At 42.6% G+C, this 26,926-nt stretch overlaps 1 protein-coding gene and 1 long non-coding RNA gene across 6 annotated transcripts in view; one reads left to right on the top strand and one right to left on the bottom strand.

The window, feature by feature from the left end:
- LOC111597625 (teneurin-m) overlaps positions 1-26,926 on the bottom strand; it is a 131,704-nt gene that overhangs the window by 11,344 nt on the left and 93,434 nt on the right. For 2 of the 5 annotated variants that reach the window (XM_023312424.2, XM_023312425.2), the window contains exons 3-4: positions 3,647-4,288; positions 133-416 (exon numbers count right to left, since the gene is read on the bottom strand). In XM_023312424.2, coding sequence (XP_023168192.2) covers positions 133-416; positions 3,647-4,288 — 926 coding nt within the window. Of the gene's footprint in view, positions 1-132; positions 417-886; positions 2,544-3,646; positions 4,289-26,926 lie in introns of those variants that run through there. The other 3 variants (XM_023312427.2, XM_023312423.2, XM_023312426.2) reach the window with 3 other exon arrangements.
- LOC111597628 lies at positions 3,072-26,518 on the top strand. Its single transcript, XR_002751338.2, has 3 exons — positions 3,072-3,149; positions 16,930-17,264; positions 26,000-26,518. It is a non-coding gene; the product is annotated as an uncharacterized LOC111597628 (long non-coding RNA).

Raw genomic sequence — 26,926 nt, 5'->3', positions numbered from 1 at the left:
GAGCGGTCCGCAGAAGGTTATTATGTGGTGTGTATGTGACATATGACAATTAGGTGGTTCATGAAAAGCACATAAAGTGAAATTAGTTAGTTAAAGTGTTAGTGGACATAGACCCGGGTAGTTATTACTTACATGTGCTGCCCTGGAGGTGCGTGTACTGGCGCTAAAGCCACTAAGAACCTCTTTGAAATGGTACTGAGTGTGCGTGGGTAGCGCGTTACGACGCCCGTAAACCCCGATGGATGCACCCCTTGGAATGGTGTAGTCGAATTTAACGTAAGCCGGCTCTGATTGATAAAATTGCATATTCCAATAGCTGTACGGTTGGATTTCCTTTGTTAGCTTTTGACCCAACGTTATTTGGCCAAAGGTAGTGCCATCTGGCGGAAAGCTTCGCGCCGGGAACGTGCGAGCACCTGGCGAAGCGCGTGCAGCATTTGTGAGGAGTGAATCGATGATGAAAACAAACACAAAAACAATTCACATTTGGGTTAATTGATTTAAATTCAAGATTTAAATATGGAATGCTTATATATTCGATGTGGTATATATATATAAGGACTTATATGACATGATGATGCGAGATCATTAAGTGAGGCTGATTAAGTTTTGTATATCACACATATAGAGTTGCTTAGATGTCGAGTTTCTCGTTAGTAGATGAAGCTGTTCGTTCTACAGCCAGCCAGATGTTGGTGCCAGAAGTTCATGCTTGAAGGTTTTTTGTACAGATGCGGGAGTAATTAGGGATTAGAATGTGATTATGATTCTTATGGTTAGAGTATTCTAATCAGCTATGGGCTGCATGTATGGCTACTTCATTAATTGATGGGTTAGTTGAAGCACTTAAAGTGAGGTTAGCATCGAAAGCAGAGAGTACAATCACCTTCCAGTATGAGTATAGGCATAACATCGGGGCATGCAAACTTTTCACCTTCACGAACATCGGAACTAGTTTCAGAAGCGGCAATGCTGTTATTGGTGTCAGTGGTAGGAGGGTTAGTAACGGTGAGGTCAGACAGATATTCCTTCTCGCTATCACTCGACTCATTGAGATGGCTTAAGATAGTAGCTTCCTCTGCATGCGGTGTCGGTGTCGGTGTCGGTGTCGTTGGGATGGCAGAGTCAATGTCAACCGGGTTCTCGTCGTTGTCCGCGAAAATTAGTGGCTCAGGGGGCAGGCAACTGCAGGGGCAATCGGGCATACGTGGCGGCGGCTCAAACACACAGGAGCCCCCATGGTCCATATTATTGTTATTCCCGCCAGCCAATTTTTCGTGGGTCAGTACCTGCTCCACGTTCTGGGGCCCGTCGCCGGTCGGCACAGCCACATGAAGCGTATAGACGGAAGAGCTGTCGCCATCTGTGGCGATAGTCAGATTTACCAAAATACGCTTGCTGGGCCGATCAATGCGCTCACTGACATACGGCTTCAGTGGTGTTAATCGTGCCGGTAAAACATTGTCTTGATCTTTGAATACCTCATTTTCACTCGCTGGCGGAGGCTGCGGCGGGCTTTGTCTGGGTTGCTCAGCCGTCTTGTAAAGGTTAACTTCATTGGAGGCGGGCGTTTCGTCTAATTTGACTATATCGATATCGTCATTATCTAAAAGTGCTGCATCGCTCAGCATTACATCGGACACCGTTTGATTTATACTTTGTGGGGGTGGCTGCCCCGTATTGCTGTTCTCCTCGTAGTTATCCAGTAAATCACGCTCATTATTGTTATCGTTAACATCAGATTTCTGCTTCGCTTCAACTTCAGCTGCAGCTTGTGGTTCTGTATTATGTTTGATTTGAAAATCATTTTCAATAATGTAGACGGCTGAGGACATCCTCTCCTTCTTTTCGGTGGTGTCGATTTCAACAACGTCATCGTTGTCACTTACTGACGTCGTTGTCAGCGCTGAGCCCTCCGTGCTTCTGCTGATGGTGCTGTCAGTTTGATTATAGTCATCAATAACAGAAGCAACACTGCTTCCCTCAGTATCTGACTCGATGTCGATGGTATCGGCAGTCTCAGCAAGCTGAAACTTCCGTTGGGGTTTGGCAAGTGTTTTACCTGCTTTACGCAAATCGCCGTTTAATGATTTGCTAAATCGTTGCCTAGTCTTAGGCACTGGCCGCACTGTTGTCTCCTTCTTGGGCTCATCTTCGCTTTCATCTTCATACTCATAGTCGCTGATGTCGTCGTCTACAAAGGCATCACCTTGGCTCTGCTCAAGTTTCAATATTTTATCGGTTTTGTGCAAAGTTTTATCGTAATTGCTTTGCTGGGCATCCAAAGCGATGACAGTTGGCTCCCCGGGCCGCTGCATGCTGGAATATTGCGATGCTGGCATCGCTGTCAAAGCCAAATACTTTTGTGCCTGAACTCCAGTTGCTCTTGTAATTAAGTCGCTAAAAGTTTCTGCAGCTAAATCATCATCATCATTCCGCACCCCCTGCCACTCCATTAAGCTTCTTTCATTGCGGTGTCGTTTGTTTCCAGCCTTATTGACAGACAGCCGTGTTGACACTGCTCCCGTGCCTCCTTTACTTGCTATGGTTATTTGGATGAGTGGTTGAGAGTTAGAGTATTACCTTGTCCCACTGTGGTTAGCTTCTATATTTTAAAATGAACCCCGCGCCGGGCAACTCAACTACATTTGCTTAATTTAGGCATATCATTTATTTTTAAATCATTTCCAACCAGGCAGATTGTCAGAAAAAATGTGTGGGACAATCTGACAGGTTTTTAGCCCACCACCAACTACCACGCTGCGTCGATTAGAACGCGGGTATATATATAGAGAGAGAGCGAGGAAGACAGCAAGAGAAAAAACGGCAGAGACCTACAAAGTAATACAATACGGGGGCACGTCAACATTTGACAGCTTAATTGCCAAATGTGAAGTGTCATGTGTGCACTCTGACCTAAAAATACATAGCCCAAAATCTGAAAATCAAATCCACTTTCGCTGGCTAAGCAATAAATTATGTCCTGCGGAACAAACCAGAGCGCTTTAAATTTGCTGACATTTTGACAACACATTGAGAACGGGCAAAATATGGAGCCACTATGGAAGGCTTGTGGATGTATATATTGACATGAATTGAAGATTAAGACCCATGTTGGAGTATGTGCAAGTGTGACGTCTGTGATATGGGTAAGTGCTCAACTACAATTAACTATTTCATCACACATTCCAAACTATACGCACTGAGAGATTGCTTAAGAAACTAGTTTTAAAAGACTCAGCGCTGAAATTCGATAGATGCAGCATCACTGAGCTAATTAGGCCAGAAAATAAAAATATTTGAATTAACTCGATCAACTTGTTTGTTGATAATAAGACTTAGACGAGTGAATTCTCCTTGGCAAGGAGGGATAATGGAAGCGGCATTGGCCATCAATATTTGAACGGCTTGATTTAAGACGATTCTGTCAAACGCAAAGAAAGAAAAACTTGCGGCTCAGGATCTAAAATAAATAAATAAAGTTTTGACCGCGTGCTAAGCGCCTCCCGTAAGCGCTTAATACATCTCTCGGTCTCTTGCCTAGCATTCTCCCTCTCGCTTTTATTTCGTTTAACTTCCTTACCTTAAGTTTCGCAAAAACTTGCGGAAACTCATTTAAAAATAATTAAAACTTGTGCATAATTACCTCCATTATTGGCATTTGCCAAGGATGAGGATAGGGAAGTCGAAGGCGTAAGCGACGAAGACGAGGAGGACGTTGCAGTGGCCGCCGCTGCCGAAGAGGTGGCCTCTGCCGAGGTGGATGTCGACTGTAATCCTTGAGCAGTCCCGCTATTCGATGTGGCCGCTGTGACGGTCGCCGTTGCACTTCCCCCTCCAGCCTGTCCCTGTACGATTCCTATGCCTTGACCATTTTTCGCGCGTACCGATGCATTGTGCAGCTTGGATAAATCAGTGTTGGTGCTCTTGGCAGCCGTCACCTCAGAGACCTCGTTGCCGACTAGAACTGGGCATGGCGCCGACGGCGACCAGCGCAGAGTACCGGAGCACGTTAGCCCGACTATCAAGAGAACAATTACACCCAGGACCGCTAACGCGACGATGCTAGCCCAGTTGCATTGGGCTGAGCAGCGCTCGGCCAGATCCTTGCGATAGTTCATCGGCGCCGAATAATGGTGCGTAGGCATCCCGTTCATGCTCCTTGGCGGCAGCACCGGGCCCATGCAGCCTTGCGTGCTGCGCTCGTAGCCGCCCTTCAGCGTGTCTTTTGTGGGTGTGGAACAGGCTGATCCGCTTTTGTAGTCGATGGGTGAGCCCTTGTTGATATCTGTAGTCAAAAATATAGAGAAGGAAATGGCGTTAGTCTAGTATTATAACTCGGAGCATCTCGCTGCCAAATCAACTTTAAACATAACTGTATTTTGCCTATCGTTCTTTGGTCCAAATTTCATTTGTGTAAAAGGATTTGTGCAAGGATAACAAACTGACATTGAACAGAGCCTCAAATAAACGAAAAAGAATGAAAAAAATGGAAATGGAATGGGAAATGGGAAATCCAATTCAGTGAATGTGATAGAAGGGAAAGTGTCCAATACAGAAACCGTAAAAAATTAATGAATGAAGATTAAAAGAAATTGAGTTCGATGGATACTACGTAATTTTCGATATTTTATCGATTAACTCTTGCTGGTTAAGAATCAGATTTTTAACGAATGTGGAGAAGTACTTGGTCTTACTTAGGAAAATGCTAATACTTAATTTATTTTCTCATGTCAATCAGGATTGACCCTCGGAAAAAAAGTAAGAAGAGTATAACCCACTTAGTACGATCGGAAATATTTGCTTTGCTACACAATGTGCCATAAATGATATTAATCTGCTTGTATCATATCAATATAAATAGGTGTGGGCTATAAAGAAGCAGTAAACAAAAGCGATGAATACTGAGGTGATGCCAAGAATAGGACTGGCTAGAACTACAGTACATACAGTACGTAGTGTCTGGTAAATAGAAATCACTTGTTGACGACTTGATGATGATTCGATTATGCCTAAACAAATCCCAAGGAACAGCCAGTGAAAAAAGAATGTGTACATGTGACCATGTGACCATGTGACCATGTGACCGTGTGACCGTGTGACCATGTGTGTGTATGGACAGGAGATTTGCTTATACAATGCGAGTTGATATTTAAAATTTTAAGGGCTGCGCGCCAAAGACTTATCTTGGTCATAGCAACATAGCAAATCACTAGAAAATATTACTTTACTATACAGCTTTAAGCTTGGAACTGCAAGCAACAAGAGAACAGAGAACCCTAATGATTTTATTGGTATCCCTGACTGATCACCCACAGTTAAGCTCATGTGCTATTAATGCCAGTGCGTACGTATTTATGGTCATGTGAAGGTGGATTCCATCTTTGTTCGCTAACTGAGCAGACGAACTAATGAAACTCCTAGCTAAGCGTCCTCATGCCGCTGAAATTTCCATTTGTTTGTGGATGTGTTTGGATATATGAGTTAAAGCGACTGCGACAAATCCAGGCGAGCATAGTTCGGGTGGCCAGCCTGAAATGAATATAGCCAAAGCATTTCCAAAATGGTCGGGTCGCCTCATACTTTCTCCTCCCTACCCAACCGTTTGGCTTCCACGCTACTCGGTCCGACTGTCTGTCTGTCTGCCCTGCTGCGTGCAATGATAGCGTGAATAATGTCTGCGTCATTTTTTACACATGTGTGTGTGGGTGGGTGGTTGGTTTGGCTGGTTGGTTGGTTGTCTGTGTGTATTAAAGATGCCCACTATAAGCTTTTATACGCTCTATGCTAGATTTATTTAATGTCAAGATTTCCTGCATATGGGCTAGGGTGAGTTTTGGGAGTGTTGATGAAGGAATGCATAAATATCCATAGATCTGCGGAGGCAGTTGTGTTAGGGAGCGAAGGTTAAGCGATTTGGCTCTTTTCAGGCTAGACGCCCACGTTAGGGGCGTGTCATTTATAGGGGGCTACTTTTATGACCGAAACGTGCTGCGATTCGAGCTCTGCGTGTGTGTGTGTGTGTGTGTGAATAATTAACGAACGCATAATAGCAGTCGGTAGTCGGCGCTGGCAATTGCTGAAATAAATTCCCTCAAGTTAATGGGTATTGGGTACTTTTAAAAAACGGGATACTAAAGTGGGAGCGAATAGATGGCTCTTTGGATGAAACTGCTACTTGCAGCTGGCTCATTAAATAAATGGCCGGTGCGATAAAGCTTACCCTCCATTTATCGATTGAATGGGTCAAAAGCGGTTAAATTCTTGTTATTGTGGAGTGTCGAAGGATGCAGAGAGATATTTATACCAGAGAGAGAGAGGGAGTGAGAGAGCTTTATGAATTAAATCATTATCTATTTATTTAATTGCATTTATAATTTCATAAAAAATATGCATATACAACTTGACTGGAGAACATGCTGACGTTTGGCTCGTTAAGCCTGTGGCTATTTTATGAACCCAAAGCAAATCGCTTAAATTAAAGCAACACATAAAGAGGGCACAATAAAAATAGTGTGGCAAACGCAGCTGCCAGTAATGGTTATTGTATAATGCGCACAATATGTGTGTGTGTGTGTATGTGTGTGTGTGTGTGTGTGTGTGTGTGTGTGTGTGTGTGTGTGTGTGTGTGTGTGTGTGTGTGTGTGTGTGTGTGTGTGTGTGTGTGTCTCTGTGTCTGGGTGTGTTTGCGTGTGTGCAAGAGTGTAAGTGTTTGTCGCAACCCCTGGGCCACAATGAAGCCAACAAGCTGTCGCATTTATGCCATCGTCCTCCAACCAACCACCCAACCCCACATTCCTCATGCCGCATCCCTCAAGAGTTGCCCACAAGCCAAAATGAGATTTATGCTGCGTGCAATTTAACATTTTTAATAATATTAAAATTACAAATTTATATTTTATGCGTGTGCCACTTGCCGAGGTGTTGCTCTAGTCTAATAAACACTATGCTGCATCCAGTCGCCGTGGGGATGGACTTAATTTTAATTTGTTGTCCTTCCTTTTAGCCTTGCTTGCTTCGATGTTCTCTAAGTGAATGGATATCATATCACAGAGAGACAGAGACTGGGAGGGCATGGATTTTTATGATTGCTCCGAGCTGCGCACCTTGTTCGGCGTTGACTTCAATTAAACGCACTATCGTTGGGCAGTTAAAAAACCTTTCCGCTCTGCAATTGTGTGTTAAGTACTTTTGAGTAATTGCAATACTCGCTCAGTGCTTAAAGTGAGCCTGACTAACGCCAATTTGAATAGTCGTTAATGAACATTTGCTAATATTTTAAGCACTAAAAGAGGGCTATAAATTACCCCCGCCCCCGCCCCCGCCTAGCAGGCCGCTCTGCGAAGCGTCGAAGCGTGCGACAATCAAATAAAAGTACATGAAAAACACATAAAGGGGTTCTTGGATAGGTTTTTTTTCGCTTTTAATGGTAAAACGCGACGATTCTTCGAAACAAACAGGTGAATGTGTGGCGAGGTGGGAGCATGAAGGGGCATATTTCGAGGCAGAAGGAAGTTCCCGCCATGTTGGTAATGGAGTTTGCAAACAAACATGGCCGCCGGGGAAAAATCACATAATTTACACGTTTGCATTTAAGTATTAAGTGGGCAGAGCGCGTGGTAGGGGATGTGCCAGACAGAGGGGCCTTGGAGGGGTGTGGAAATCAGGCGAATGGTAAAGTGTTTCGTTAACTTTTGCTGTGTTTGTGCGCAAAGCTCAGTAATTGTGTATGTATATATGTGTTCGGGTGTGTTTGGTGTTGTGTAAAGGAATTTAGGCATGTAGGACGATTTTGGGGCTCGCCATGTTGTTGGATTTTATGTGCGGAGGAAGCAATTTCGGATCGACTTTATTGCCCCTGTCGTCGCAGAGCTGATGTTGATTTTAAAGCGTTTAATGGCCGCGTTTTATGTTGTGGAAATTGAAAAAGAAAACAGAGACAGACATTGAAGATACAAATTTACTTTATGTACAAAGTGTTTGCAGCTTAAGAGATTTACACAAGTGTGGAAAAGGGTTTGAATCAGCAGCAGCAGGAGACGAAAACCTTGGCATAAGAGCTTCTGATGAATTGGTAACAGAAAGCGTCAGCAGCTGGGCACATTTCTTAGTTTGGGTAAATCAAGGCGTATGCACAAAGACTCATCAACTTGGGCAAAGGCAGTCGCTTTCAGTAGATCGAATAATCCGTCTTTTGTAATTACGATGCTTTATATGGCATTTTCTGAAAGGTCGAGGAATCCAACGAACACCGCCTTTGGCATAATCAAATATTCCATTATAAACTTTAAACTCATTACGGAATGTTTAATGTGCACTCAGTTTGCACTGTGCCCATTGTTGTTTTTGTACAATAAATCAACAACAATACAAAAAGGAACCAACAAAAAATTGCAATTTGTTAGGCCGGAATAGACAAGAAGAAAAACAATAACAACGACAAGGACAATGACAAGGAGGCAGGTATGGAGCTCGCAGCGCCTTTAAGGTACTACAACCTGTCGACATCGACGCGCGTGAGTCGCAGTCCCAAAAGGGTCGTAGGCCTCGCTTTTCGCTTTTCTCGTTGCTCGCGGTGCTCAGCTCTCGCCATATTGTTTTAAACAGGCTGCGCACAACAGGAGGCGCACTAATCAAGTGAGTGTGTGTGTGAGGGCGTGTGGGTGGGTGGGTTGTATTAGCCTTTAAGCGCAGAATACTTTAAGGCAGACACTGGATTTTTTATTGGACTGGGGCTAAAAAGTTTGAGCACGATTTGCATGTAAATTAATTGCCTTTGCCTCGAACTGTCGCCGTGTGCGCCTTTAGCTCTGCCATACGATTTTTTGTCGAGTATTTTACGAGTCTAAAGCCACCCTCGAGGCGAAGACGAAGACGCCAGCGCCCACAAGATAAGTCGTATAAATTATAGCAATTTAATAAGTTTTAAATATACGCATCCGGCTGGCTGGCTGGCTGCTTGAATGTCTGCACGTTTGCATGTCCTTCGAATGCCTCTCCTCTCTATGCTGCTGGCTGCGTTGCCTTATTTCTCCGAAAACTTGAAAATCTTTGCAGCAAAGTTTTCGCGACCTCGTCCAAGGGTGCGACTTGCCGTTTCGTTTCGCTTCGTTTCGTTTCCAGCCATAACTCAAGACAAAAATTGTTGCCGATTAAAATTGTCGGTTGGGCATTAATTTTATGTCACGATGCTTTCTCTCTGTCTCTTTCTCTCTCTCTCTCTCTTTGGCAATGCCGCCAACGTACCGTGTGATAAGGTAGCAAGGCGATAAGGCAAGGGGCATGGGGTACGGGGCAAGGGCAAGGGGCGAGCTGGCTAGGTGGAGAGTTGGGGCTTCTTGCGCCCTTTGTGCAGACAATTTTCAGTTTGCTCTCGCACTAAATGAGTTTATGCAAGTGTGAAAATAAGTCTTTTAATGGCCAGCAGCGGCACGAGCTGGCAGCACTTCCCTCTCGGTTAATGAGTTAAAAGTAGAAGGCACGTGGATTACTCGCCGCCTTTGTATTGCTGCTGGCTGACTAGCAGTGCTGTTGTGTGTTCCAGGTGTTGTTTTGGACGAAAACAAAACTTAATTTGTTGCTGCAGGTGAGACGAATAAATTATTTGATAACAGTTTCAAGTCTTCTGAGCGGGCAGACAACGCAAGGTGTGCGCATAAATAAGTTTTCAGCTCTGTCCGTTGCTGTTTTTGTTTGCCAAGTTGGGACCGTCAGGTTTTGTGGGTGGTGTTTACCGTTAGCCGCTTAATTCCAGGATTATCAGTGTAAAGCTTAGGTTTAGTTTATGTATTTTGATTGCCTGCTGTGGACAAATATTATTTTGAGCTGGAGTTTAATTAAAATTCTGCGACAGCTTTTAGTGATATCCCAAAAGCTGAATCTAACAATTGTAATTGTGCCCGTGCGACGACCTGGCTCCAGCTCTGAGCACGTACTCAACATTCTCCAGCAATATTTAGCATCTTCGACGTTCCGATGGACGACGCGTTGGGACATTTGAACATTCCCCTTTGTATCGTTGCTAGCAATAAAATTGTATTTTAATTTTAATTTTCTCATTTCTCATCTTTAGTGTGTGGCTGGTGCATGTAATTACAAAGCAAAACTTTTCCATATTGTTCCTTTTTTTTATTTTTCAAATCTCCAAACTTTTTTAATAACAAAATTAAAAAAATATATATATATAAATATAAATATGCAAGAGAAACAGAACAGAAAGCAATGCCACAGATGAACAGTTATCTTTTGTTGGCCGAACACCAAATACATTGCAGATGTATAGAGCCGACAACTCAATACCCTATATGAGCACTGGGACATTAATTGATAAAGATATGTATATTCATATATAATACTTTAGTTGGATCAGTTCAACAACTATATATATATATATATATATATATATATATATATATATATAAACACATGCTGTGTGTTACATACTATGGATACATGTTATGATACCCTCTTTCAGGCAATGAAAAAGGAAATGTAAAAAGTTTGAAATAAAAAGCGCCAATGGCTAAAAGGGACCAGAGGACAATCCTAGACACCTACAGTTATCCACAAACACACACACACACGAGTAGTCATGGCCATCTAAGGAGGGCGTAGTTGTTACGTGCACTGCCTGAGTAATGGAAAATTTTTAATAAACTTTTTCAAATAAAAATTTATTTACGTTGACGTTCAATTTTTGGACCAATTAAATCGCCGCACATGCAAAGCGCAGCCAAGAAGTAGACAAAACAATAGCAGCGAGAGCGAGACAGAGGGAGGGAGAGACAGACATGTGTGTACGATAGTGTTGCTCCTCCCTCTTCCCTCTTCCTTTTGGGCACGCAGCATACTTTAGCGCGCTTGCAGCTACAAGAACAGTTTTATTACAGATTGGTTGTTGTTGTTGTTGCTGTTGTTTTTTGCAGCAGCATTTGTGGAACACTTGGCATTTCCGCTCTTAAATTTAATTAGCTTGAAATACTGCATAATTCTGCGGCATCGTTTGTCAAACTAATGACAATAATTGCGATAAAGCCAGCATTAAATACACTCTGCTATACGCATTTACATATGTATGAGTGAGTATTTTAAAAACGAATTGAAATGAAATGTTTGTTCGTATGTGTGTCCGTTTGTTTGCCGGTTTGCTTGTTTGTTTGTTTGCCTGTTTGTGCTTGCTGAATTTAACAGGTAAAATAAATGCAGGCAGTCGCCTTTTGTTTTCGATTTAATGAACTGTAAAGTGCTGCCATATTTATTGCAATTGTATTTTTTGCCGCTTCAATTTTTCCTGTTTTTATTATTATAATTATTGTTTATATTGATGTTGTTGTTGTTGCTGTTGCTGTTGCTGTTGCTCTGCCCACTTTTTTGTCGCTCATAAATATATTTTTTGTTGCATTTTATACAAATTTTAATGCATTTAATTTAAATTACGGCAACGTCGATTTTGATCATCGTTATAAACATTATTTTTTGCCATTCTGCTGGTCATTTGCATTGCGGTTATGGCCATAATGGGTCGACTCCAATTCTCTTTCTCTCGCTCGCACCTCTCTTCCTCTGCCCTTCATAATGACGTCTGCTTATTTTATAGTCAATAAACATTGTTAGCCTTATCGCAATTAATTGAAATTAATGCACACTCTTTGTAATAGGTCATTTGTGGTCGAATCGCTGCTGCTTGCCTATTGCCGGCTGCCATTTGCAGAGCTAAACTTATTTAAGTCTTAATTATGTGTACTTATACCACATTCCAAAAGAACGGATTTTTAAGCCGAATTAAACTCTTAAACACTACTAGCTACAAAACGGAAGAGCTTCTCTGAATTCGTAAAACTTTTAGATTTGGAGCAGCCGTAGCTGCCTGTTTTTTAATAAACTTATGTTAATTAACGGGTCAGGGCATACACACTCACACACCCTCACACACCCTCACACACCCTCACACACCTGCGCTTGTTGTTGCGCTTGCAAAATTTAAATTCAATTGCATACTTTCGAGCTGGACGGCGCTACAGGGCGCATACTTAACGAACCACGGAACTCGACCATTGCATATTTTAAACAAATAATTTCATTATTATTGCTGCAAATATGAGGTATAACATGCATGCCATTAATTCAAGTACGTACACGTTGAAATTTAAGGTCCTGTGAGATCAAAAGAAACGGCCATCCAACTCTCCAACTCTATCAGCTCTATATATAAATTTAGTCTTTTTTTTGGTTAAATTCTGTTAAATTTACTGTCATTTACTCTACTTTACTACCCTAAATCTGGGGGTTGCCTCTCGTCTGGCAATCTGATTGCGCTCAATTAAAATATATAATTATAAAATATATAATATATTCTGTATCATACACACGAGTCCTTCAAACTCATGTGACTGTGTGAACCAATTCTATATTTAAAAGTAGCTACAATAAAAGCTGAATTAGAATTATTTCTATTTGTGTTCTATTCAACTGGGCACAGGTACCTTGGGGTTACGCAATTGCGTTCTATTTCTGGTTGTTTGTACTGATAATTATATTTAATATGTTTGGCGTTTCAATGTTATTAACTGTATTTATGAATACATTACAATTTAGTTGCATTTGTTGCTTCCTGAAAAGAGTATTGAAAAGTCGGTTGCGATCGCCGCATGAAGTTTTGCTATTTCAGAACAAAAATTGTCATAATTTATTTGGGATATTTGTCATATTTAGTGGAACGCGTTTCGGGAGCGCCAAATCATGCCATTATTTATGAATTATTATGCACTTTGCTATTTTTATGACATTTAATTGTTTTAATTGTATGCATCCGAGCCCATTAAACATGCGCAACACAACGACAATTATAATGAAAAAAGGTTTGACATTATGAAAATAATGAAATTAATATTTGTGATGCAATTACGCATTTTTAGAGCACAATATTTAAGCATTCAAAATTGAATTAAATTTAAATGCATTATTTGGTGTCCATCTATCTATCTATAGCTCAGATTGGCATAGTTTGAAATTAATTGCTTTTAATGCATGGACTTCCATGGGCGTCGCTGGCAGTAAATGTATAAATTAATGTAATATTATTAACCAATAAAAGCATGCGCCATTCGATGGCCAAACAATTAGAAGTTTATGATAATTGTGGCCAACAAAATGTTTATATGGATGACGCTACGCAAAGTGTCGGCATATATGAATATTGATGGCAGCGGAATGCATTTAATTATGGCATTACATGCTGATTAGCTATTGGGGTTTAGAAGACGTCCGAGCGGAACTATTACAATAAGTTGTATATCATTTAAAGTACACATTTGTGTGCTAACACTTCGAGTTCTTTTCAAACAAAAGCTTCTCTTTTGCCCCTGTTGCATTGCACTTTAAGTGCCATTAAAATGGTAAATAGGCTGCAAGAGGCGCCCACGATCCGAACTGCCTCCGTTTTTGGGAAGCTGCACTGAGTGGTGGGTGCGGGAGTCTTTTAATTTCATCAGAGCTACTGGCAATGGAGTTGCACCCTAGCAGCATGCAATGCTCTGGGATACAGACCCGGACCTGGTCCTAGAGCGAGCTTTGGCTGGTTTCTGTTTTTGTGGCCGATGCGCTGAAAAATATTTGCAAAATGAATGCCAAAGAGGGCAGTGCGGTGGGCGTGGTTTCTATATGTATGTATACGGCCAGCCATGCAGACCAAGGGCTGGGCTCGGCTGGGCTGCCGCTGACCGAATGGGAGCCACTGCCGACTGGCTACAATTTATTATATTAAGTATTAATGTTGGCTACCCCGGACTGCCAGTGCAATACATTTTGCTACTGTCTGTCTATCTGTGCGTACGTGTGTGCTTGTGTGTGGGAATGTTGGTATATATGCATAATCCGAAAGCCAAAAGTAATTATATTAAGTAATTGATGAATTTGCCTTTTTCCGCGGCGGCCCTCATCAGACGACGAACACTTTTTGCCAAAGGCTACGAGTGTATCACGCCCACTCTACAATACCCAAAGGCGCAATTGTAGCTATCACACACACACACACACACAGACAGACGCAGTTACTGACGGAAAGGAAGGGAAGTTGTGTCATATGGCCAATGCCAGACAAATGCCAGACGGCCAGTGTCATCTATATAGACGACAGTCTATGTTCCGTGGACTATCGTCGGCTGTAGTTTGGGGAGAATAAAATTTAATAAAGCGCCAAATAAAAATTTATTGTGTGCCATTTTAGGCGCAGTGCGACAATGACCGACAATTTTGATTTGCGCACTGATAGGCGTCAATTTCCGGGAGCTCTAAGAGCTATAAGGGATACACACACACGAACACGCGCGCACACACACACACACACACATCGATACACACACAGTTCGTATGACGTGAAGATTTATTTGCTGCTTTAAATTTAAGTGATATAAATTGCATTCGCAAGCCTTCGTCGTCGGCCTGGTGGGGCATACCCAGTGACGGGGTTGGCTGCTCTCTGAGTTGCATATCTCGATGACTGATTGGCCATAAGATGTAAAATCGGGCTCAGCCTGGGGGGTCTCGCCTGCAGAGTTCTTATAAATGCGAGCTGTAAAAGTTGTGCAGTTTAAATGCTCTGCAACGCTCATACCATTGGAACAGCGATTGAGACTCATTAATAAGCCGAAAGAGTAGTAAAAATTTGGTAATGGCTCCTTTTATGGGCTCTTATCGAAGGCGTCGAAAATAAGAAATGTTGGCTGAGCAGCGTCCAGCGGGCAGAGTACTCTCGACTAGTTATCTGGGCAATTGCCCTGTCTCATTATGGAAGCCGATGTTGAATAGAATGGCAAAGTAGAAGAAAGAAAGAAACTTTCAATTTATTGTAGCCGCCATTTGCTGTTGGATAGAACTTGCTCTCGCTGGCCAACTTGGCGAATCGCAAAAACGAAACGATGCCAAAGTTTATTACTCAATTACAAAGCCATCAAAATAAAAAGGGAAACGCTGGCAGTGAGTGGCCAAGAAATCCAAAAGATAAATGAAATTGATAAGCGCGTAATTTATGTTTGGATTTCGTTTTATTCTGTCATTAACGCACATTTGCTATTTGCCACGCCTCTTTGGCGAAGCCGAGTCCCAAATGCCCATTTTTTGGAAATAATTTCTTCAGCCGCAAAGCGAATGCGAGAAAATGTTTTCACTTGCGAAGGTTTCATCAATTCACTTAGGTCGAGTGACGACGATAGTCGAAAATGTCCAGCTAATGATGTGGACGGGATAGTTTTTACCCGCGCTCCTTGCCTAATTCCCAGACAAGCTGTGTGTCTGTCTGTGTGTGTGTGTGTGTGAGTGCGCACAGTCTAACCTTTTCACCCACACCTTGGCATAACATCGATCAAAGCGAGCTATTCCCAACGTAAATGACATGCCCCTCACCCTTATGGCATATAAAATGCCAAGGCTTTTTGCCAGCTGTTTGGGGCTGGGCGGATTGGATATGGGAGCAGGGTCTCTGATTGTGCCACGCCCACTTCGCCAGCATTATGCATAACTAATTTTTGCAGCAGAACCAACAATGGATTTGCCTGCTGCATGCACTGAAATATTGAAACATGAAAATTGTCAAAAACAGCGACAAGAGCTCCAAATCCCAAAGAATTGAAAGGAGGCAAGGAGAGAGGAGTGCGATGCCATGAACATTACCTGTCAGGCCTGCGCGGAAATGAAATTTTGCAATGATACCAAAGAGGTGCGACGAAGGGGGCGCCATGAGCTATGCGTGCACATTTCCTCCTGACTGACAATTTTGACAATGTTGACAATTTTTGTTATGCAATAAAAATGATGTGCGTGGTGCGTGATATGTGGTGCGTGGTGCATGGGGCGTGGCTTAGCCGTGTGTTATACAAACTGTTATTCTGCGGCTTTGCTAATTGTTTAATGCATTTCAATGCATTTTGCCCTGTTTGCCTAAACGCATTATTTTTTATCGTTGCCTTCGATAGGCGATTTATTAATATTGATAATCGGCAGCGCATAGATAGCGACTAACTGACTGAAATAAAGACAAGGCCTATGATGGATAAAAGCACCCAAATGAAATTGCCTTTGACGGTTCTGCATAGGGAAAACATTGAATGTTTCGTTATCTTACCATTAACATCGACGCTGCTGCTTCAGCCACACATTTATCTGGCTCCAAGTAGAAATTCATTAGCGTCACGTTCCGGCCGTTTACACCTGTACATATACTTGTGTGTGGCTGCGGTGCTGACCAGACACTTCACATGATGGCAGCACCCACGAAAATCCACTAAACCAATTCAATTCAATTACAAAACGTGGCTCGTCCCAGCTCCCGCAGCCCGCCCTTCGCCTGTCAATTAGCGGGCTGTCTAAGCTGATACGCATTTTATATAGCATACCTTTGTGCGGGACGCTGAAATGTTGGCCTTTAATCAACGCCAAGTCGAGCAGGCCGACGACTTAGCGGCTGATTGGATTGCGGCTGCCGCAGCTCACAGGGGAGGCTGTTAAGAAGCCCATGATAGCAGGAGCCTTAAAAAAGGTAGCCGAAGCCGGAGTGAGCTGCGTTTTTATAATTAAGCGCAGTCAAGGCAACAACAAATCAAATCAACGACAGGAGAATTCAGTGCACAGGGAAGGCAAGCAGGAGGATAGGTGTGCTCTCGTTCAGAATTAGCCGAGCTTTAAGAAGTCGTCATTTGCGGTAATAAATCTTCACCCAGTTACTCACACCCTGTCTAATCATTTTCCATTTTCCATTTTCCTTCCATCTTCCATCTTCCATTCTCCATACTTCACTTTACTTTTTTATTTCACGCTTTAAGTAATTTCAATTTCGTTTTCATTTCTCACACAGACAAAAGTAATTAGAGGCCCTGTCGTTTTTTACGTGCCGAATTAATTAAAATTATTTCCATTTCTTTTCTTATTTCTCTTAAGTCAGTTATTTCCGCTGAACACGATTTGTGCTTGGCCCTCGGTGTGATGCGGTAATTAAAACGACATTATTCAATATTACAAATGCGAAAATAGCCAAGGCAAAAAGGCTTTGGAAAAGAAGGTCGGGTGAGGGACGACGCGTCGTCTTCAACAGGCGTTTATTGCTCCTTGGACGAAAGTAGACTATCTAGATGGGAGCAAGAAAGAAGTCATAATGGATAGAAAAGCCACCGGTAATGGGAACGGGCTCGAGCTCGTAAAACCCTTTTTCCTGCCCACGTTTCCTGCCCTTGTGGCACAGGCCAACACAATGAGGGCGAAGCCTTTGTGGCAAGGTAAGAAATCAAAAAACGATTAGTCCAAGATTTTTTTCTGGCTTTTTTAGTCCTTCTGGGTGCGCCTTATGTGATGAGTGGCGCGTGTTAGGCGTGGCTGGCTGCTTGCGCCCACTGGCAAGTACTTTCAATAAAGCTGCCCTACCGAATGACCAAAGCAGACAAATTTAATCGATCTCCTCTGTCTGCAACTACAGTTCATTGTCGATATTGTAGCTATTGGCGTTGGTGTTGATGTTGATGTTGATGTTGACGTTGATGTTGTTGTTGCCATTGTCAGCATGCAGTTCAATAAACTTTTGTCTAGCCTAGAAATCCATTAACGCACCATCGCCTTGATCGATTTTCAGTAGGTTCAAAGCAAAAACAAAAACAAAAACGTCGCTCGAATCGTCGCTTGCTAAATCACAAAAAAGTATGGTAGAAAAAAGTGCACGCTGCAGTGCAGAGCGACTCTGACTATTTTTAATCACTTCAACAGTTTTATTGTCTGCTGCCTACGAGCGAACAAACGCACTCACGAATTTAATAGATTGCCGAGCGGGCAGCAGCGGCAGTGGCAGCGGCAGCAGCAGCGGGCTGTCTGCCATGGGAAGCGACCGGCAGCAAAACAAGCAAAAACGCATGAGCTAAAATGTAAACATAAGCGCAAAAAAGGGAAGAAAAACGACGCCGTAAAAGTAGAAAGAGCTGCAATTTAAATACGGGCAACAAGGGGTTAACTGTGCGAGTCAGCTACCGCCTATTCACAGCAGCAATGAATGAGTCGTCGGCGCCCAGGGGTAGGCAATGGACTTATGAAGATATTCCTCCTGCTGCTGCTGCTGCTGCTGCTGCCGCCGCTGTAAATGATTTTGTCGATAAGCATGAAAGACGCTAAGTCGGTAAATCTAGCAGCAATCTCCCCATCCCACATCCGCCCACATCCGCCCGACAGATGCATATCAATGAAGTCCACGTGGGGCTAAATCAGCCAGGGGAGTTTTAACAAATGCCATTGCATGCCATTCAGGCGCCCTCCTGAAGTTTCAGGACATTCTTACACTGGCGTGCGTCATCGTCCTCGAGCACAACCTGACACGAATCTCCGTGGCACGGCTGCGTGCCTTCAAGTGTTACACATTTGCATTTTGGCTACAAGCGCATAGAACACAACACACAACACCGAACACAGAGCAGAGAACTTAGAGCCTGCCAGAGCCGTCATAGTTGGCGCAAAAAGTAGTTTGCCCTTTAGTTATGAAAATCGCGAGTTGCTTTTGTTTTGCGAGCCATTTTTAGACGCTTATAATTGCTCCATTAAAATTTGTTTATGGCCAAAGTTTATACTTGACAAGCAGGTCGTGTTGAGCTCTGCTGCCAGCCAGTAATTAGAATGTCACAACTTTTTCTCCTGCTGGCGACTGGGTGCTATTTTTGGGTTCCCTAGAGGATTATTATAGCGAACATGCTCTGTGCCTCTGTGTCACGATATGGAAAAAAGTTAGTTAGTTCCAACAAAAGATTTGTTCTCAGTGGGGATTTCACGAACTAAACGTAGAGTTCGGAAGAAATCTAAAGTCATTTAATCAGTTCCCCAAACTATTTCATTTCTGATCCGTGTCAGCTAAGCATAGTTGAGATGCATAACGAACTTGCTGTGGTCGAATTTGGCTTTCATAGGCTTGGAGTCAGGTGGACAATGTCATTAGCCCACATACAGACTCACGCACACACACACACACACACACGCACACTCTTCCACATCTTCGCACTTTGTAATTGGCAATGATTGAAAGCTTCAACCCGGAAACCATAGCGTTGCTCATCGCATCATTTGTTAGATGACACATGCAAAAAGTTGTTACCTACCATCAATTACCAGAAGGTTAGACAAGGTCGGGCATCCTGATGGGGCTTTTATTTTTAATCTATGCTGTTGGGGTTGCTGCTCCTTCTGCTCCTGCTCCTGCTACGCCCAGCTACGATCCAACTAACTCTTTCGCTCGGGAAATTTAATATCATCGCACCCAGAGTTTCTACTGGCGTTACACTAAAAGGTTTTCACGACGCTTTTAATTACACGTTAAACAAAAGCTGAACACACACACACACACACACCCATAACACAGACAGAGCAAGGCCCGCCCACCAAGGCCAACCAATTTTTGTTGCTGGCCCGGTTCGGCTTGCAAATTGCGGGAGTTTGCGATTTGCGCTTGATTAAATTCTAATTATAAAGCGTGCGTATTTCCAGTAGCCGCCTCCATTTTCTCCATTCCCCATTTCCACTGATTTTTACGACTTTTTAATGATTTTGACTGCCAGTCACTCATTTCGCCACGTTTGCTGTTGCTGTTGGTAGCTCGCTCCAAATAGGAGCTATGCGTGTTGGCCTTCTTCTTATTCGTTTTGTTCTGTTTTAGCTTTCCCTTTCGCCAACAGTTTTCCAATTTTCTTTGGCATTTCGTTTACGTTTCGATAATTCTTGGGTCCTTATTGGATAGCTCGGCTGTCGTTGGCCTTGCGTGCAATTTGCACTGCCTCCAGCGCCACCACCTGCCGCCTCCCGCCTGCCGCTCGCCGCTCCCATTTTGTATAATGCGACTTTTAACGCTGATTAATGTTTCCTCGTACTGCTTGTCCCTTTACCTTTGCCTTTTGGTTTCTGTTTCGGTTCTGGTTTCCATTTGGCATTCTTTTTACTGCGCTTTCACGGCTTGCATGTCAAATGGGTTTTTTTCTTTATTTTTTATTTTTTGATATTACGAGATTTACGCGAATCGTTTCGGGCGGGAGGTGCGTTTATTAAATTCATTAAAAATATACATTTCGACCGCAGCGAAGCCTACAAAACCAATAACAGTAACAACAACAGCAACGACATTTAAACATTTGCCAACTGGCAAGTTATTTGCTGGCTGTCACATGTCAATAAAATTAACACTTGAATGGCAAAGCCAACAGCGGACAGACAGGCGGACAGATGGACATATGGACAGACAGAGCTGCTACAGAAATAATATATGTATGTGTGTGTATATATAGGTGTGTCTGTGCTGTGTCTGTGTCTGTGAGTATTTTTTTAATTAAAACAACAACAATCAAGGCCTAAAGGACAACGAGCTAAGCTGCCTGCAATAATTTGCTCGACAGCTGCAAATGCAAATTTCAGCATGAACTGAATTGAAATTTATACAGAAATATGTGTAGACAGAGAATGCTGATGTAGGGGACAATGGGGCGTTGACAAACACACACACACACTTACTGGTTGTGAATAGCATTGAAATGCAAATTGCATTAAGTGCTCGCTGCAATCGAGTTGCAGTCGAGGCAGTCCTGGCAACCAAAACAACAGCCACAACATTTTCTGATATTAGGACAATTTTAACTAAAATCAAAGCGAATTACATTCAATTGCAATCATTTCATATTTCCGGACCGTTAACTGCGCTGGCTCCTAAAAGGCTGTCGCTTTAAGCTGCTCTTGCCATTTGGCTGGCGCTCTTATGACTTCAGTAATAATAGATTATCTATCTAAGAGAGCCAAATAAAATATTTTATCCATTTGGCCTGTACCTTAAATCAAAGTTGAAAATATAGAGAGCAAAGAAAATAAAATAATATATATTCTTTAAGTCAGATAATAAGATTCAGTGATTGCAATCACATTTAATGATTCATGGAAAATTGCATAGTAGTTTTATTTTAATATTTTGTCTAGTGATATATATATATATATAAGATATATATATATATATATTTTTTTATTATATGTATTCATTCTGCATAATTATTCTACGAAACTCAATCAGTTGATTGCATTTGGAATGCTAGATGGGATGCCCAAGCTTCGCGTTAAGGGTGCGAAATAGCTGGTGGAAATAAATGTGAATTATTTCATATGGAAATTGTGGGTAAATAAACATATATAAATAAATTTTTATTTATAAATAACTTTATCTTACTTTTGTTTATTACAAGTGCAGCGCAATATTAAATACTTGTTGTATGCGAAACATGTCATACTCTCTGAGTTTTAAAGTATTCAAAGCGAGGAATTTGTTGCCTGATCTACTGCATTTTGGTCAAGCGCCAAGTATGCAATATTGCAATGCATACAATGCCACAAGTTCACTGCCAACACATGCTCACATACATATGTGCATATATATTTATAGGGAGAGAGAGAGGGAGAGAGGAAAGCAGCTTATAGTTGACATAATTGTTTGTGTGAAGCTTTTGAGCATTTTGAAGCAGCATCGGTCGAGGGGTCATTGCATTGCAGTTGTCCGATGTCTGTCGTGGCTTTGTCCGAGCCAAGCCAATAAAATATGAATTTATGGCCTATTTGCATGGCTTTTGCGCAAAGACAAGTGCTCTTTGCACAGAGACAATGCAACAATATTGTGGCACATTGGCCAAACAAGTCTGTGATTCGAAAACAAGCAACTAAGTCAGCTGCAAAGCCAAATTAAGGCACAAAACTTCCCAGCTTAATGAGCTTACGTATACACAAAATTTGAGAATGCCAATACGACTGTGCTACATACAGTAACAGTGGTACGAGCATATATAAACTGTGCGGAGCGAGCTCTAAAAATTGCATAAAAAGCTAAAAGCATCCGAGCCAACAAATTGTGCTGTATCATTGAAAGCCTTGTAAGCATGACACCCTACCATAAAACGGCTTGGGGCCTTAACTCAGCTTTGGTAATGGATTCGGGATGGACCAACAGTTTTGTGGATGAAACACTGTGTGCCGTCGTTGGCAGGCTCTTGGGGTCATGCGTTGCTTCAGCGGGCTGAAATGCTGACAACTGGGAACCTCAATTTGCATTGCGCAGTGCCCGCAACGAGCCCTAAACGCTTTGCGAGCAGCAACAGCATTTCAAGAGCATATTGACTGTACGAACTATACGAAAATTTCTAATTGACTAACTCAATTTGAAGGCAACTGTACGGCAAGTTGATGATGACGATGCTTTTCTTGGTCGTCCTAGACAAACAGAAACGGAAAGTTCCTTTGCAGCTTACCCACTCCCCAAGCATTGCCAGAGTTCCCTAGTTATGCCCTTTGTAGAAAGTTTAGTGTCAAATGGATAAATTTGATTATGATTCTTAGTTGGGTTATGGTAATCGAGTTGGAAATACTTCAAAGTTTCGTTGATGGCTGTGCTCAGTGTTCAGCGCTTGCACGCCATGTTTTCGCGACTCAGCCAAATGCTTTAAGTTCCGCGCTCATTTACGCATTCAAAACAGTTTTTAGTCTGAGCAAATTAATTAGTCGACCAATTTAATGCATGGCACAATTCAAAGGAAGAACCCTCCCATCCAAAAGTGTGCTCATGAAGTATGCATTAAATCGCATCTAGGCAAGATTATGCTGACAAGTTCTAGTGGAATCTGGAGTTCACAATGCCCGTTAGGATAGAAATTAGGTAACTTAACAGTATTAAATGAACAAAAAATAACTGATTTGAAATCAAAATAAGCACGTTGCAATCAATCTAAAGGGGATTTAGACAGATCGGATATGGCTTTGGTAAATTCGTAAGTCAAAAAGTAAAACTAGTAAGCCATAAGCCTCACTGGCCTGCGCGTCTTAATAATCTGCACTAAACACATTGCTGTATTGATAAATTACACACTGAAAAATGTTTGCCACATAGCTTAATTATTGATAATATTCACTATAAAACTATCATAATGGACAGTCATATGAATGAGTGTGTTTATGAATATTAATTAGGCTGGCGCCCGTTTAAAGGATGGACATAGGCAGAGCCATAACTCTCGCTATTATATTTGTAAACACTTCAATCAATTAGTTTTAGGGCCAAGCACACACACACACACACACATGCACACGCACAAAATTAAATGCAATTTTTAGATATCCACATAAACTGACCACAAAATAACCAAATAACTTGTGCAAATTGTTCGCATTAGATTTGAAAATAATATGCATGATTCAGGCAACAAAAAATGCAATCTAAATTAAATATAAAATGCGCAAGCGGGCAACAATGGATCCACATGTGTGTGCGAGTGTGTGTGGCTAATGAAGCACGCAATTCACACACATTCACACCTGCAATTAGCTACCCACTGCCCACAGGAGTGGCGTGGCCGCTGTCTGTCAGCCAGTTGGAGTTGCATTCGCAATTGCAGTCGCTCTGCTGCAGCTGTCCAAAATGTAATATTTAACGTCATTTTATGCAAATTGAAATTATGTTAATGGCCAACCAAACAGTAACAGCAGCAACAACAATAACAACCTTGGCAAATATTATGCGAAAAGTGAAGCATTGAGTATGCAGACTGCTGCCAAACAATGTCGATTGTTGACTCTATTTACCTGACGCATATTATACAGGGGAAGAGAAAGAAGCAGAGAGAGAGCATGTGTGGAGCAGATGATGAAATTGTACATGTCTTCGGTGGCAATTGAATTGACAGTCAGTCACCCAGTTGGGCTGGGCTTCGTTCATTCAATCTCATTCATTTCGAATTCAGTTCACAATTCGCTTAAAGCATTTTGCATGTTTAACCGCCGCTCAGCTTCTGTTTTCTGTCATATTAATAATAATGAAAGCCTGCAACTGCAACAGCAATGGCATCTGTAGCTGGCAACTGGCAACGGGCAACTTTGCTTCATTTGCATTTTCATAATAATCATAATAATGTACAACACAATCACTTCAATGCAGCTGCAGCGGCAGCGGCAGCGGCAGCCGCAGCAACAGTTACAAAACCAAAAACCGATAACTGTCAGTAATCATAATAAGCATGTGAAATCATTTTGTTGCATGCCACTGCCTGCGGCATTTATCCTGATGATTGCGAGAGAGATCGAGCCTGACGACCCGTTAAGCTGTCGCTGCTGTGCTATGAGCCACGCTATATCCTAAGAAGCTGAGCTCGTGGGCATGGCCTACATTCAACATATTCCTAGATTTTCCATGTTTCTTCTGCTTCGATCTTAGTATTACTTATTAAGATTTTCCCGACTGCGCACAGGAAAAAACATATCGGCAATGCCCGACTGCAACATTCTTACTTGTTGCTATTAAATTGTAATTGTACGTACCTAAAACGAAAAGAACAAAATTTTGTTAATTAGTAAAGAATCAATTTATTTGTCAAATAGGCTGAGAAATAAATGAGTTAAGGTGTGCTACTTGAAAGTTAAACGAGTGGATGACACATGGTTTCTGCAGACAAGACAATACAGACAACTTTTGAATAAGTGACAGAATAAAACATCACTCAACTAGGGCTAACTAGATTTCAGTCTCGGCTAAAGTCAGACAGGACTATTAGTAGAAAGTTTGTCCATACGTTTAAAGAGGTTCCCACATACACACACAGCCATAGACAGATATATATAAAGAGTTAGACTTCAGTGAAAAAGGAACTAAAGCAATTTCAAATTGAAAACTGCTACGAATTAATCAAATGCTTTTGCCAACAAGTCTAGCCATTAGAAGGACGGACAAAAAAACTACGGCCAAAGAGAAATCTCGTAAACAACATGAAAATGTCAGTCAGTCAGAAAGCCAGAAGCCAGCGATAAAGCCAACGCCACAGCTCAAGGCAATGGCAAAGGCAAAGGCAAAGGCAAAGGGAAATTGAAGCAGGGCACAGAGCCAACCCTTTCGGCAATGCGTATTTGCTCCTGATATTTTGTGTGTGTAAAATGGATACCCCTATTCATGTATATATATATATATATATCTGCGTGCATGTATATAGTGTAACGCATTAAATCGATAACACGATTTTTCAGCACGAACACACAGTGCGAGTTAAATTGTCAGTTTCATTACATGGCAGGGTTTTTTTTGCTTTCTTTCTATTAAAGCCAAATCACTTCGTCTGCGGCTGAGCTGGATGCACGTCCTTCCTTCCTTCGGTAGTAGTTCCTCTTTCGGCGCTTGGCGTTCGGTTTTGGGTTGCCTTTGGCTCTGGCGCTTCCATTTCTCACAGTGCGACAAACGATTTTTCAACTTGGCGCTTCATCGAGCGTCGCTCCCTGTTTGGCCACAGTGCCACCATTTGATTTTGTTGCTTTTAAGTTCTTTTATTTCGTGGTTGGCGCGAGCCAACTCAATGCTACTCAATTTTTGCGAAGGCGTGTCAGAGAGGCATCGGGTGGCTAAAACAAAGGAGAACTGAAAACGCATAGAGAACTTGGCTTTTTGCCCCTTAGAGACACGAGACGCGAGACTCGAGACGCGAGACTCGAGTGCTTTGGCTGGCATTGGCGAGTTCCACAAACATTTAACTGATTGCCTGGGCGTGCGTGTGCCTTGCCGTGCCTTGCCGAGCCCTGCCTCGGGTTGCCTGATTTTTTGATTTGAAATACACCTGGGATTCAGCAGTCCTCGTCCTGCCTTGAGACGCGTGTTATTGCAGGCCAAAACGTTAGAGCTCGAAAATAAATTGTCTGTGCGTGCAGTAATTGCAAATTACGTTATGGGACTCAGCTAGATTTTCAGTATATGCCTCTGTGGACTGCTGTTGCCGGCCAAGGAATCAGTAATCAGTTATCTAGCCAAGTTACTGACACCTCTCGATGTACCATATGAATTTCTGATTAACACTTATAGCGAGCCAACGACTCATATTGCATTCCAATATCTAGCCCACATGCGAGATATGACCAGCTATTTCTGGGGAATGTGCTACCCAACATTGGAACTACAATACTATACAATAAGTAAACTATGCAATCATTTCTGCAGAGCATCTCAGTGACACGAAGCTGACGCTGGAATAACTCAAACTATGCACCTTGGCCCCGAGCAGCGACTGATAGAGCGTGCAAAATCAATAACCATCAGCCGAAACTCTTATGCCCATAACGGAATTATATGAAAGTACGCCACATGCTTGGGGAAATCACTAAATTCAGCCCAGTTCGAGCCTCGACTTCGTGTCTCGCCTAGTTCAGCGGTGGCAGCTGACTAACCACGCTGTCTCATCTTTTATGCATACGCACACAGATGTTCGCCCACTGATAACTGAGACTGCTTATCTCGTTGCCCGCTGCCCCTCTCAGGCTGCACGCCCGCCTGTTCGGCTTCAGGAGTCAACTGCATGTGACATTTGCATGCTTACTTAAACAGCAAAAGGCAGAAAGAGGCTCTGCGTCTACGTCTGGCACGTCTGGGTCGTCAGCTATGCCATACATTTTGGTGGCACGTCTGCAGGAGAATTGCTCAATGTCTCGGCACTACAGCTGGAGAGAGAGAGACAGAGAGAGAGGGCGCAGCTAGTCGCTGTCAGAACTTTGGGTTAGTTTCCCAGCTAGTGCTCTGTTGGCAGTAGGCAGCCGGCAGCCGGCAGCCGGCATCCTGTTGACGTCACATCCCACACGTGTGTAGTAAAAATCAGACGTGTACCAGGCACAGACCTAGACGAAGCTGCGCCTTCATATACTTTGATTGCTTGCACGTTACCGTACAATTTTCGGTATGATGGTGGCAACATTTCATGATTTCTTGTACGTGTTTCTGGCTAAGAGCACGCGCACTGGGCCAAGTTAGTTGGCAGCGGCTGCGCCGCATAAGCTACAAGTTTCACCATGGCGTCCTCATGCAGGCAGCACTCTCTTTTATATGACTCCGCGGCTCAGCGAGGTCTGGTTTTGTTTGCTGACTGATGATGGT

Source organism: Drosophila hydei, unplaced genomic scaffold (assembly GCF_003285905.1).
Source record: "Drosophila hydei strain 15085-1641.00,03,60 unplaced genomic scaffold, DhydRS2 tig00000001-arrow-pilon, whole genome shotgun sequence".
NCBI classification, from domain to species: domain Eukaryota; kingdom Metazoa; phylum Arthropoda; class Insecta; order Diptera; family Drosophilidae; genus Drosophila; species Drosophila hydei.
Note: the sequence above shows the minus strand (reverse complement) of the source record. Positions and strands in the feature narration are given on the sequence as shown.